Source organism: Grampus griseus (assembly GCF_964374135.1).
Source record: "Grampus griseus genome assembly, chromosome: X".
In the NCBI taxonomy this organism is placed as follows: Eukaryota; Metazoa; Chordata; class Mammalia; order Artiodactyla; family Delphinidae; genus Grampus; species Grampus griseus.
The window spans coordinates 64,498,469-64,510,997 of record NC_138999.1 but is presented as its reverse complement, the minus strand read 5'-3'; the positions used below and the strand labels follow the sequence as shown (position 1 = coordinate 64,510,997).

General features: G+C 48.6%; 1 protein-coding gene across 1 annotated transcript; it reads right to left on the bottom strand.

Moving 5' to 3' along the window:
- On the bottom strand, positions 1–7,991 carry FGF16 (fibroblast growth factor 16; the record flags this gene model as incomplete). The annotated part of the gene is made up of 3 exons (XM_082680673.1): positions 1–246; positions 1,605–1,708; positions 7,718–7,991. The coding sequence occupies 3 exons, from the start codon at positions 7,989–7,991 to the stop codon at positions 1–3; spliced, it is 624 nt and encodes a 207-aa protein (XP_082536799.1).
- Positions 7,992–12,529: the final 4,538 nt, after the last annotated feature.

Here is a 12,529-nt window from a genome sequence, read left to right as displayed (position 1 = left end):
TTACCTATAGCGGAAAAGGTCTCTGGACATGGAGGGCAACTTAGAAGGATCTACTGGCCTGGGTAAAAAGTGAGTGAATTTCTGGTGTCGTTTAGTCCTGTATCCCTCCCGGGGTGAGCCGTCTTTATTCAGGGCCACATAATACTGTCTCTCCGAGTCCGAGTGTTTGTACAAGGTGGAGGCATAGGTGTTGTACCAGTTTTCTTCAAACTGTTCCCGGAAAACACATTCACGTGTGAGTTTCTTCTGTGAGGGTAAGAAAATAAAGCAGAGCCCATTATATGACTATTTCTCCCATCCCAGCTTGCTGGTGGAGAAACTAAAATAGTAATAGCACATTGATATTAGAATATTTCAGTCCTATCTCCCGGTATTCCTGAGGCATCTTCTTTCCAAACAGCACAAAACAGCCCTGTCGGTATCACTTTCACCCTCTTTTGTGAGCCACGCAAAAATGTTTCCAGTGATATTTTTTCTGAAGGCAGGAGACTGAAAGAGATGGGCTCACCTGGCACTTTGAGCCTGAGAATTTCTGCTATGGCTTCCCAATGCCCCGCTGGCACCCCTGAGTTTTCTCCCTATTTAGGGCTAATGATGTTCAAATCCACTGAGATTGCAGTCAACTATGTCAACTGACAGGCAAAGGCCTCAGATCTATATAAAGCTCCATGGGAGGTGAGCTGTGATCTCTCCTAATGAAGGGTCTCAGGCCTGTCAGTTGGAAAGCTCAGAAAAGATCTCCTTGAAAAGTTCCTCCAAATCTGGCTACTTCAAGCTGGCAGCTCCTGGGTCTCTTGCCTCTGTCCCTTCTCACACTTGATCCAACCACCATACTACTTGCTGGGGTTTTGCCGATACTGAGTGCTGGGGACAGGCCTATCTCTTAGGTGTCAGGGAAGAATGTGCTCTGATTTCATGGGGTGCAGGCAGCCAGAAAGTATGCTCTGTGACTCAAAAGCCAAAGCCAGGAGTTGGGATCCTCTGAAAGGGTTAAGATCAGCAAAGTCACCATTCCCCAGCTCTGGGCTGGCTTCCAAAATAGTGAACATGCACTGCAGCCAACCCAGTTCTAGCTGGGGACTTTAGGGCTGTCACCAGACCCTGGAACCCTCACTCTTCATTTGTTTGTTTATTTTGTTTGGCCTTTGGGATTCAGCTGAAGCAATCTGGACATCAAGGACTGTGTCGTTAATCTCAGAATCCTCAATCTGAAGGCCAGCTTTACCATTGCCTATTTTTGTGCCAGCCAGTTGGCTACTCCTCTGGGTACCCATCACAAATAAGATGTGCTCCTTGGGAGAGTTAATGCCCCAAACCCTTACCATCTACTGACAAACCAGTACAGCTTCCTATTATTATCAGATGAGCTGGCCCTCTAATGGAGAAGGTGAAAGCAAATGTACTACAGAAAAGCTTCTGTTTTGATGGAGGCTGAATGAGTGAAAGTGTTATGTAGCAAGTTCCTGGGCAGTCAAGAACTGACTAGAAGACACTAATCCTTTAAAGTTGACAAAAGTGCTTTCAAGTGCTAGATGAATGTTTTGCCTTACATTGTCCAAACACTTGTGGTAACAGCTTCCGAGGACAAAAAACCTTAAACTTACCGACCCATAGAGTTCTCCTCGCTCGTTCATTCCTAAATACAGGCCAGAGTCCACTCCCCGGATGCTGATCAGCCCCACAGCCAGGCTGATAAACTCCAGAATTCCTAGAGCAAAAAAGTGAATGCCATTTCCATCACTGATATCAAGCTAAGAGGAAACTGTTCAGGTGACATGAGCTACTAGTCCTTTATGCCCAACTGGAGGCCAGCTCTGTGTGCCTTTGGTGAATTACCTGATGAAACCATCTTTTGCAGCAAGAATGGAACCTCAGAGAAGACACTGAGTCTCTCTGGGCCTCGGCTTGTCCATATGTAAAATGGGGGACACAATCTCTGCCTCTATTCAACACTCTTAGGCATATTATAAGGAAAAGACCATGAGAAGCGTTTGGCTACAGAAGCTCCATAATTACAAGGTACTATTGCTGTTAAATACCACCGTTTCAAGAACTGGGAGGGCAGCTTTCAAAATGAAAGAATGTGGCCAGGTTTCTGTATCTTCCCAAAGTCACTTCCCTCCTCCCCAGAGCACACAGCATTACCTTGCTGTCCTCTAGGCTGAACTTGTTTTGCAGCCTCTTAGCTCCCATGTCCTTAAAGCCACATGAGGCTGTCAACTGCCTGTAACTGACTCTAACAAAGGCCACACGGGCCACTCACAAAGTTTGTTCCTCCAGCCTATGGCAGGAAGCAAAACTTGGCCTGGTGAGAGCTTTCTCCTCAAAAGTACTCTTGGCCAGTGCAGCCTCAGGCTTACCTCTTGAGGATTTTAAATTTATCTATGGCAAAGAGTTGGCAGGTAGTATTAGACTTGATATTGATGTGAGATGTTGCAGCTTTAAGGGAAAAGGGAAGATACTCAGAAATGTCCCTCTAGCTGACAAAGTTAGAGGTGAGGATTTGAAAAACTTTTCATTTACCCAGGAGCAGTACGGGGGAAAAAAGAAATTGACTACTAAGAGGGAAAAAAGAACCAGAACTGAAATCCTGGTGATACTGAAGACTTCACAATTTTGTTCTAAGATAGCACATCTATTATTTGGATACAGATGTAATGGTCAACTAGATTTCTCTTTGATTTTCTCTAACCATGTTTTTCAACATACAGACCAAAACGTGATACTATTCACTCACACAGGCATCCAAAGGTATGAAATGAGCTCATATCTGGCTGTCTTTCTCATCCAAAAATGTAATTCTTAAGGGTAATAATATTCTATGTAATCTACACAGGGAGTGGGACTGATTCCTTAAAGATCACTTTAAAAAATTAAGTGGGCAATTGTGAAATCAGGTTCAGAACTCCAGTGGGAAGTCTCCTGAAGAGCCCCAGTGACTTGGGCTGGTGGGTGGGCAATCAGGTATGGAAGCTTTTAGGGCACACTCGGACCTATTTGGAGAATGTAACGCTCTTCTGCTGCCATTGTATAGAACACTCAGAACGTGGCCTTTGTCCTCTAGCATTGACATCCTCCAAGCTTTAGTCTCAGTCTGGTTGTTACTAACTCTTGTAGTACAAAAAAAGAGTTTTGGGAAAGGATATTGACACAAGATGGTAAGAGGGGAAGGGAAAATACCTGGTGCCAAGTAGGGCTTAAGCAGATACTGATTTAGTGGACCAAAACCTTTAGTTACACTGCACAGGTTCTGATTTTGGTTCTGCCCTGTTTAACATTTTAATAAATGACTTATAAAAGGACATAGGGGGACTGTTTACCCTAGTTCCAGAAGACATACAGCTGAGAGGGCGACAATAAAAATCCAAAGAGATTTCAAGAGAATGGAAAAATGGGCTGACTCCAACAAAATAAGCTTTAATTAGAATAAATGTAAAGTCCTGCACTTTGGTCCCCAAACCAGTTACCCAAGATATTTTGTGTTTGGGGTTTTGTTGGGGGAGGGCAAGCCTCAAGTACAGTATGAGTCAATCATACTCCTTATTTCATGGCCTATTATCATAATTGGTCTGCGTAAAGGCTTTTTTATTTATCTATCTCTTTCTTTTTATTTCCATAAGCTTCTCCCCCTCTCCTCCCCCCTTCAGGCAACCACGTATATTTTCTTGAAAACATGGACTGTTCTTTTGTGTTTTCATGCATTTTTACTAAATGCAAGTCTGCTCAGCTTTGGAATGGGGAGACGTGGCTTAGCAAAACATGCACAACAATGGAGTACAGAATTTGATTGAACAAGGTAACCTCAGTATGGCTGATTCACGAGATTATTAAAAAGCTAATGTGAAGCTAGTCATGTAAAAATTAAAAATTGCTAAAAGCTAATGTAAAAAAATAGAAAAAAAGAAAAAACACTAATGTGATCTAAGGCTGTATTGATCAAGATCTAGTAACTGGCATAAAGGAGGGGATTGCCCCATTCTGCTCTGCCTCAGATCACAAGAGTGCTGTTTTTAGTTCTACTGTGTTTAAAGAGGGCTATGGAAACACAGGAGGGTGTTCAAAGGAGAGTGGCCAGTATGGCCAGGAAACGAGAAGCCAGGTCATGATTCAGTTCTGGGTGCTAAACTTTGAGGGATACCAACCCGCTGAAGCCTTCTGTTCTTTGCTTAGGCAGCTTACTTCTGAGCTTCTGAGTCTTAGTTCCCTCATTCTCTATCTCATGTCTCTGACCACCCTGAGCTCATTAAGTAGCAGAGGGTAGCTTGTGATCTCACCATCCAAAACCTGGTATGAGAACAAATCATGAAACCCAAGAGGTGTGGCCATTTGAGTCACCACCATTTTTCTCCAGCTCTCTGTTAACCCTGATGCCAAAGGACAGATCATAGAGGAAGTCACTTGGGTTGTGTCCAGTAACAGGGGTCTCCAACAGCTGGAATCATCCCTGCCCAGCTGTCTTTGGGCATCATTTCCCTTTGCCAACTTTCCTATTAGCTGGATTCAAACTGTGGGAACCCAGTGGCACATGATGATGGAACAGATATTCCTAAACCTTCTCCTGAATTCCAGCCAGCATGAAGGGAGAGAGAAAACAAGCCATTTTTACATTTTCCCAACTACAGCTGGAGAGGGGTGTTAACAGCAAAACGTTGAAGCAAAGTATTAAGTAGACAAAGTTTGTCCTCAGTACTTTCACCCCCTTCAAAGCCCAGGACCTCCCTCTCCCCTGCCTCATTTGACCTGTCCACCTCAGGTTCTGGCCTGTGTTCGACAGTTTCCAGACTCTTCTCTTCTTACACCTTTTGCCCCATGGCTTCAGTGAAAACAGATCTGTTCTGGGTCCCACTGCTTCAGAACCTAGCTAGATGACTGGCCTAGTATGTCATTTAATCTGGCTCCATAACTCACCCGAATGCCCTCAGCCAACCTTTCAGCCTTTCAGGGCCAAGACAGTGCTGTTTTGGCACCTTGCCAAATAAGAACCATATCGCTCACAAACCAAAGCAGCTGCACGAGCCTGTTCCATCCCACCTGGCGGGAGACCTCTCCTCCAGTCTGGCTCCCAAGCTCCGCTCTGCCAGCCCACAGGTGCCCCTCAGGAATGTCAGGATCCCTGTGAACCTTATGTAAATGCCACCAGCCAGCCAGGCGGAGATTGAAATACTCCTGGCGACTGACTGCAGAATGGGGGGGTGTGGGGGAGGGGTGTGGGGGAGGGGAGGGGAGGGGGAGCATAGGCTGTGCCAACAGGTTATTATTTGGAGTCGAGGCTGCTCTTGGGCTCAGCCTGACTCATTCTGAACACATGGATTCCAGGGTAATCCTTGGGGGCCCTGCTCTCCAATTACAACAAATAGCTATTTACTTTACATGGCCTTTGGAGACTACCTCCTCCCCCCAAGCAGAAATCTATAATATTTTATATCTTAAGTCTGGCCTACTTTACCCTACTGGAATGTTGACTGCTAAAGCACTTATGGAATGTTAAAGTTTCGATTTATTGAATACCCTGGCTGATTAACTCAAATGTGGAGGGAGGAGAGAGTTAGCAAACTCAAAACGCCACCTCTTTCTCTGCCAAAAGCTAAACTGAGAAAGAGTAAATGTGTGCTTGCAAGTTGGCAGGGGACGTTACAAAGACACAGCTTTGACCAGTTATCATTTCCTTTACAGGAAATACACGGAACTGCCAGGAAGCCAGGGAAGGAGGAAAGGGAAAAGGTGATGCAGAGGTGGTCTCAGTCAGTATGTGTGTGTGTGCACATGCACTTAAGGCAAAACCCAAAATGAAACAGTTAAGCAGCAGTGAAAACACCCCTTCCTCCCGCCAGTTTTATTTCCTTTGGTTTCTCCTTAAACTTAACACCCTTAGCAGACCTGGGAGATGAAAAGAAATCAAGATGTGTCCTTAGGGAGGTAATTAAAGACCACTTATCCCAAGAGCCTATTACTGCTTTATGTTGACCTTGTAGGTTACTGGGCTTAGTTTAGGCACAGAATCAGACGAACACTTGTAGCTGCTGGGAGTCAAGCTCACAGTTTCTCCACCTCTGCTGCTCCCACCTCACATTTCTCCATCATTTCAGAATTTTTATTCTACATCTCAGGAATGAGCTACCCCAATATCTTTAGGCCATTTCTGGGAGTTTTGGGAGGCTCTGATGCCAGGGTGGGAGTCCCATTCCTTCCGAAGAGGAACAAAAGGGGACTGCAAAGTCACTAGTGATGGAAGGGAAAGGAGCTAAGTTAACCCTCCCTCTCCCCTCACCCCACCCCACCTTGTCACCCTTTTGAGGACCTGCTGCAAATTTATACAGACACCTGCACCCCTCCATTACCCCCACCCCACACACAACCTACTGTACTCCAGCTCTCCAAGTGCATTTTTCCAAGATGACATAGACCTCATTAGGGTTCCTGCTTGCTCCCAGCAAGGAAGACCAGCCCTGGCCCCAAGTTGTTTGCTAGACTTAGCCTTGCCCAGGAACAGGCCTCTGCCCCTCTCCCCATCCACCCCAGGCTTTTTATGGTGCACTGGGGTGCAGCTCTAGCAAGGCACGGGGAATAGGAGGATAGGGAGGTTTGGGGGAAGTGAGGGAGGATGGGAAAAAGAAGGGAAGAGTATCACGCCTGATGGTAGGCAAAGCCTCTCACTGGCTTAGATGGTGTCTTTGGCCCATAGGGTCCTTGGGAGGAAGCAGAGGGCATTGGGAGATGCGGGGACCCAAAGAAGGGTAGCTGTCACAGCATCAAAATAACAGTTTAGTAGAGGATAGGAAATTGAAACTGAAAATGGCCAAATTATTGAGGAGTGAACACATTTGCTTAGAAACCCAATGATCTCTGTCCCAGGTCAAGGTTTATACTAATTGTGTTCTGTATGTGAGACAGGCAGCTGTGCCCTTTGAACAATCTGCAGAGTGGCAGGCAGAGAAAATCCTGGATGGAGGCTGGGTGTCTTCTGCCCTGGGCCCAGAATACACCTGTTTTGGGGCCTGGGAGTGGGCCTAGAACGGTTTCCTCACTGAGGCAAGGAGTCCAGAGGTAGCTCCGGCAAAAGCTTCCCCAGGGCTTGTGCCCTTACACAGTAGCCACCGGGAGGCTTTCCTAGTTTCTCTAATACCCAGATCCCGCCGTGCTGTCTGGGTTGTACCTCAACACGGGCAGAGCAACACAGAGGTAGGCAGGTGCCACGGCTGCCGCGTCCCCGCGGGTCAAAATCGACTCGGGCGCGGACCGTCCACACGCCGTATCCACGGCCCACGAAGGCTCCAGCTTCAGGTAATCTGCCGCGACAACCCAGCTGCCCTGGAGGCTCAGCCTCACGCTGTAGCCACGGTCCCCGACCTCCTCGGCGGATGCTCCTACCCCTCTCCCAGCTCCACCTGCAGCGTCCAGGTCCCAGAACAATCCCCTAGCTCCCGGGGGAGGGAGGGTGGAGTGGGGAAAGGAGAAGCCGCACCTCAAGGCGCCCCCGCCTCCTCCCGAGAGTGTCTGAGGGTGTCAGGCGCCCCGACGCCGCTGCGCGGCTCAAGTCCGCACCGTCGCGTCCCGCCTGCCCCGCGTCCCCGTCGGCCTCCCGCCTCGAAGGGCTCAGACGGCGCCGAGCCGAGGGACGGGGGGGGGGCGGTCCGCGGGCCCCAAGCCGGAGCCTCGAGCCGTCGGCTCCCCAGTGCGCCGTCTGCTCGCCTCCCGTCCCTCCCGGCCGCGTCCTCACCGAAGCGGCTGTGGTCGTGGCGGGTGCCGTGCACCGTGCCGTTGGGGAAGATCTCCAGGTGGAAGCCGGTGCGGCAGTAGAGCTGGCGGCGTCGCAGGATCCCCTTCAAGTGGGCGAAGTCGGTGGGCGAGCCGCGCTGCAGCTTCCCTTCGATCTGGCCCAGGCGCTCGTTCAGGAAACCTGGGGAGTCAGCTAAAGGCACGTTCCCCAGAGACGAGGAGAAGCCGTGCAGATCCCAGTCCAAGGAAGAGAAGACCCCCCCCACCTCAGCCATGGCGGGGTGCGCGGGGCCGAGTCCGGGCCGTGGGGCGCGAACTGCCTCTCCCCGCCGCGGGCGCGGGCGACTCGGCGGCGCTCGCTTCCTAGCTCGCTCCGCGCTCTGCCGAGCTGCAGTCGACGTCTGTTCTTGTCCAAGGAACTTCTCAGCGGCGGGGAGCGTGGGGCAGCGCGCTCCTGACCTTGCGCTCAGTCAAAGTGCCGCTTCCCCTCCGCATCCATCTCCCCAGGCCTCTCATAGCTGGCTTCGTCGAGCTATCAGATGCAAACGGCACTTTATATACATACCCACTCCCCTTACATTGACATATTGGATATTTAAATACAAGCCACACCTCAATGGCATCCCCTCGGAGATTGGTGTGTGGGTTCTTTTTTTTTTTTTTTCCTCCTCGTATCCTTTTGGCTCTTTTTAGGAGAGGGGGGTGGAGTGGGAGAGAGCGAGCGAGCTTCACTCCCTCTTTTATTATGAAAAAATGGCAGGAAAAAGCTACACATTGCAGTGAGGCATAACTGCTTTTGGCAGGTTTTTCTGAAACTGCTGATGAAATAACGGAGCCCAGTGCGTGGAGGCTGTTGGCGTCCACTGCCACTCAGGCCTGTTGCGCTGGGGCAGCACCCACCTCCCACGCGGCCTGCGGCTGCTCGCCTTTAGAAAGTGGCGTGAGACCCGGGCTGGGGGGTTCACGCGTTCGTGAGCCTCTCTTGTTCCCCGGCCGGTCGGAGGCTGCAGAAGGGGCGCCTGGCCTGGGTCAGTGACTCCCTGGTTTCTTTGTTCTGTTGCCCCCTAGTCCCACTCCCCACCTGTAGGTCGGCAGGGGGCTGAGGAAGTGAAGAATTCGGAAACGCATGCAGTTGCAAAGCGTGGGATTGGGGGTGTTGGTGGTTCCTGTAGGCACCCAGGCTGGGGGCCTTAAGGGGCCTTAAGGGGCCTGGGAGGAGCGGGAAGCCCCACGGAGGAAAGAAGGCATTTTTTTAAAAAGGGACGTTACAGCTTAGGAAAAGGAGGGGGGGAGTAAGAAATAGAAAGCGATCTTTTTGAAAAATGATCTCCTCTGGCTTTCTGGGCGCGCTTTTACTAGGCTCTCGAGAGCAAGCTTGATGAGACCATTGGAAGTCTGGTGGGGGGTTTTCCCCACCTCTTTTCTTGTTGGAAACAGGTGTTTCCTCGCTCTGTCCTGTGCCCTCCTCGGAGATAGTCTATCAGGAAGAGCGGCAGTTGGGGCGGGAACTGGAGGCAGCCAGGGCAACGGGCAGCGTTGAGAAGACCTGGGGAGCAGGTGCCCGGCCTGCCCCGCGCCCCGCGCCCCTAGCCGGCACCAGAACCCTGGGGCCTCTCTCGGGGCCTCGCGCTCAGCGTCCTGCTCGCCTGCCTATTAAACTACGTTGTCTGCAGTTTGCACCCCCATGGGGGCTCTGGCTACCTTCCCTGGCTCCGGCTCCATCAGGAGAAACTGAAAGAGCGAGCACCCCATCCCCGCCACTCCTTTGCAGCGCCTCCTGCTGGAGAACCCGTGTCTCGCGGCGAGTTGGAATTCAGTCTCAAGGAGAGGAGAAAACTGACTCAGCTCAATTCAGTTAGTACAATTTGAGGTCCTGCTCCTCAGCTCACACGGGCACCCTGTGCTCAGTCTCCAGAACTGTAGCAATTCTTGGTTTGGAACATCGTGGCTTGGTTCTGGTGTGCCTCCCTAGCTCAGACAGAACCTCCACAGCCAAGCACAAGGTCTGGCACGTGGTAGGTGCTCAGAAATCATCTTCTGGTGTGCACCCAGTAGTGGGGAACACAGATGCAAGTAATCTTCCGACTCTACAGGACAGAAATGCAAAAGATGGCGTCTGTATTGGAGTATTTACGGATGAAATGGCAGGCTATCAACGATTTGCTTTAAAATAATCTAGAGTGAGAAAGCAGGAGGAATGGAGGTTTAGATGAGATAATAACATTGTTCATGTTACTAATTATTGAAGCTGGGTGATGGGTACATGGGTGTTCATTATATATGTCCTCTAATCTCTCTATAAACACACAAACGTGAAATTTCCATAATAAAAGCTTTAAAAAATGGGACTGACATGAAACAACAAAGAAATCCTTCTTTCCTTCTTCATTCTTCCCTTCAAAGAGTTTGTGGATTTAGTGAGGAGGTGGGGAAGGTGGAGCAGAGGTTAAGCTAAGTGTATAAATGACTAGAATGCAGGCAGTTTAAGATGCATAGTACTGTGTGGATTCAGAAAGCACAGAGAAGGTTGATCTGGGGGTTTAGAGCCGGGTTCTGGACCAAAGTGGCCTTTGTGATGGATGGGCCTTGAAGGGAAGATGGGGAAGATCTTGCAAATTCAGATGGGCCACTTCCAGGAAGGGGAAAATAGTAATGAAGCAAGTGGAAAAATTTTAATTGGTAAAGACTAATTCCTGGGGGTTTTGGTGAATGTCAAATGAAATAATGTTGATGAAACTGCTTTGAGAAGTATGTGATGTGAAGGAGTTAGATGTCTCTATGATTATATAAATTACACATTGATAATGGTCAAAGCCCATTTCTTCAACAGTCACTTCAGGGAATTTCTACATTCTTTGTCCCCCAATATTCCCAAAGTCACCAATTGCAGTTGCATATCTGGAGTCCTACTTGTCCAAATGTTAGAGATATAAGCATCCCATTGCCCTTCTTGGGTTCTTTTTATTTTCATTTTTTTAAACATCTTTGTTGGAGTACAATTGGTTTACAATGGTGTGTCAGTTTCTGCTTTATAACAAAGTGAATCAGCTATACATATACATATATCCCCATATCTCCTCCCTCTTGCATCTCCCTCTTTTGAGATTAAGCTGACTGATAATTCTGTTTAAGTAATGTTTCCATGAAGTATCCCAATTGACAGAGCACTTTCATGAAAGTTATTTAATTTTCACAACCTTGTGGAGTAGGCGGTACCATTATCCCTATTTTAGAGATGAAGTTAAGTGACTAGCACAGAATCATATAGCTAATAAGGAGCAGAGTTGTCATTTAATCTCAGCTCCACTGGGGGCAATTTACTCTCAATTTATGGGCCTTGGGATTATGCAAAGATTGGCATGTGAAGGACAGTGAGATTTCAGAATATTTTTGTTTATCGAATATCCTCAGCAGGACACAACCCCAGGGCAGCATTGTGCTGGATGCATGGGATGAGAGGAAAATGTACATAAAAAAAGAAGCGACCCTCTCTGGATTCGGGATGTCACTTGTAAAGTGAGGATAACTGTACCCCTTCACAGTGGTATTACGAAGATGAAATAAAATAACTGTCCCCGATGCAGGGGACACGGGTTCGGGCCCTGGTCCAGGAAGATCCCACATGCTGTGGAACGGCTGGGCCTGTGAGCCATGGCCGCTGAGCCTGCGCGTCCGGAGCCTGTGCTCCGCAATGGGAGAGGCCACAACAGTGAGAGGCCCGTGTACCGCAAAAAAAAAAGAGAAAAAAACTGATGGAAAGTGCCCAGCATTCTGTCCAGCACACGGAAGATAACTCAACAAATCTGAGGTTCCGTCCTCCTTTCCCAATATCTCACAGGGCTAATGTGAAAAATTAAGCAACCTATGTGGAAAGGACATTGAAAAATAAAACTCCATTAAAAAAAATGGGAGTTCTGACTCAGGCTGTAAGTGACCAGAGGCTGAGGGCAGCCTGCTTTTGATCTGTTCCTTGAGGAAGGAGATGGTGAAGCTAATACTGCTGATGCTCACCTCTCCCTCCCCCTGCCGCAACAGTACACCTCGGAGAGGGGAAAAGATGTCTGGAATTGTTGCTCCGCCCGGTTCTTCAGCTTATAAATGTTTTTTCCTTCCTAATACATTTTCCCTGATAACGGACAGCAGGAGCTGTATTGCTTGGCAAATCCAGCAGGAAGTGCAGTTAACTCCATCACTTGCTCCAGTTTATTTAGTACTTACTTTGGGTTAAGCATTGCCCTGGGCGCTTTACGTGCATTATCTCCCTAAGCCTTATAAAAACTCTAAGGAAGAGTTTTGTTTTGTTTTTTGTTTTTTGGCCACACCATGCGGCTTGTGGGACCTTAGTTCCCCAAGGGATTGAACCCGGGCCCTCAGCAGTGAAAGCGTGGAGTCCTAACCATTGGACCACCAGGGAATTCTCTAAGGCAGTGGTCCCCAATCTTTTGGGCACCAGGGACCGGTTTCGTGGAAGACAATTTTTCCACAGACCGGGCGGGGGTGGGGAGAGATGGTTTCGGGATGATTCAAGTGCATTACATTTATTGTGCACTTTATTTTTATTATTATTATTACACTGTAATATATACTGAAATAATTATACAACTCACCATAATGCAGAATCAGTGGGAGCCCTGAGCTTGTTTTCCTGCAACTAGATGGTCCCATCTGGGGGTGATGGGAGACAGTGACACCCGAGGTGTGTTGCTTATGTCCAGTCTGTTCCGTGGTTTTGGTTGCTGTCACTGCAGAAAACCCTGCTTCACAAAGATAGGATGCTGGAAATGGAAGCAGGCTTTTCACTGCTTTTGCGGCA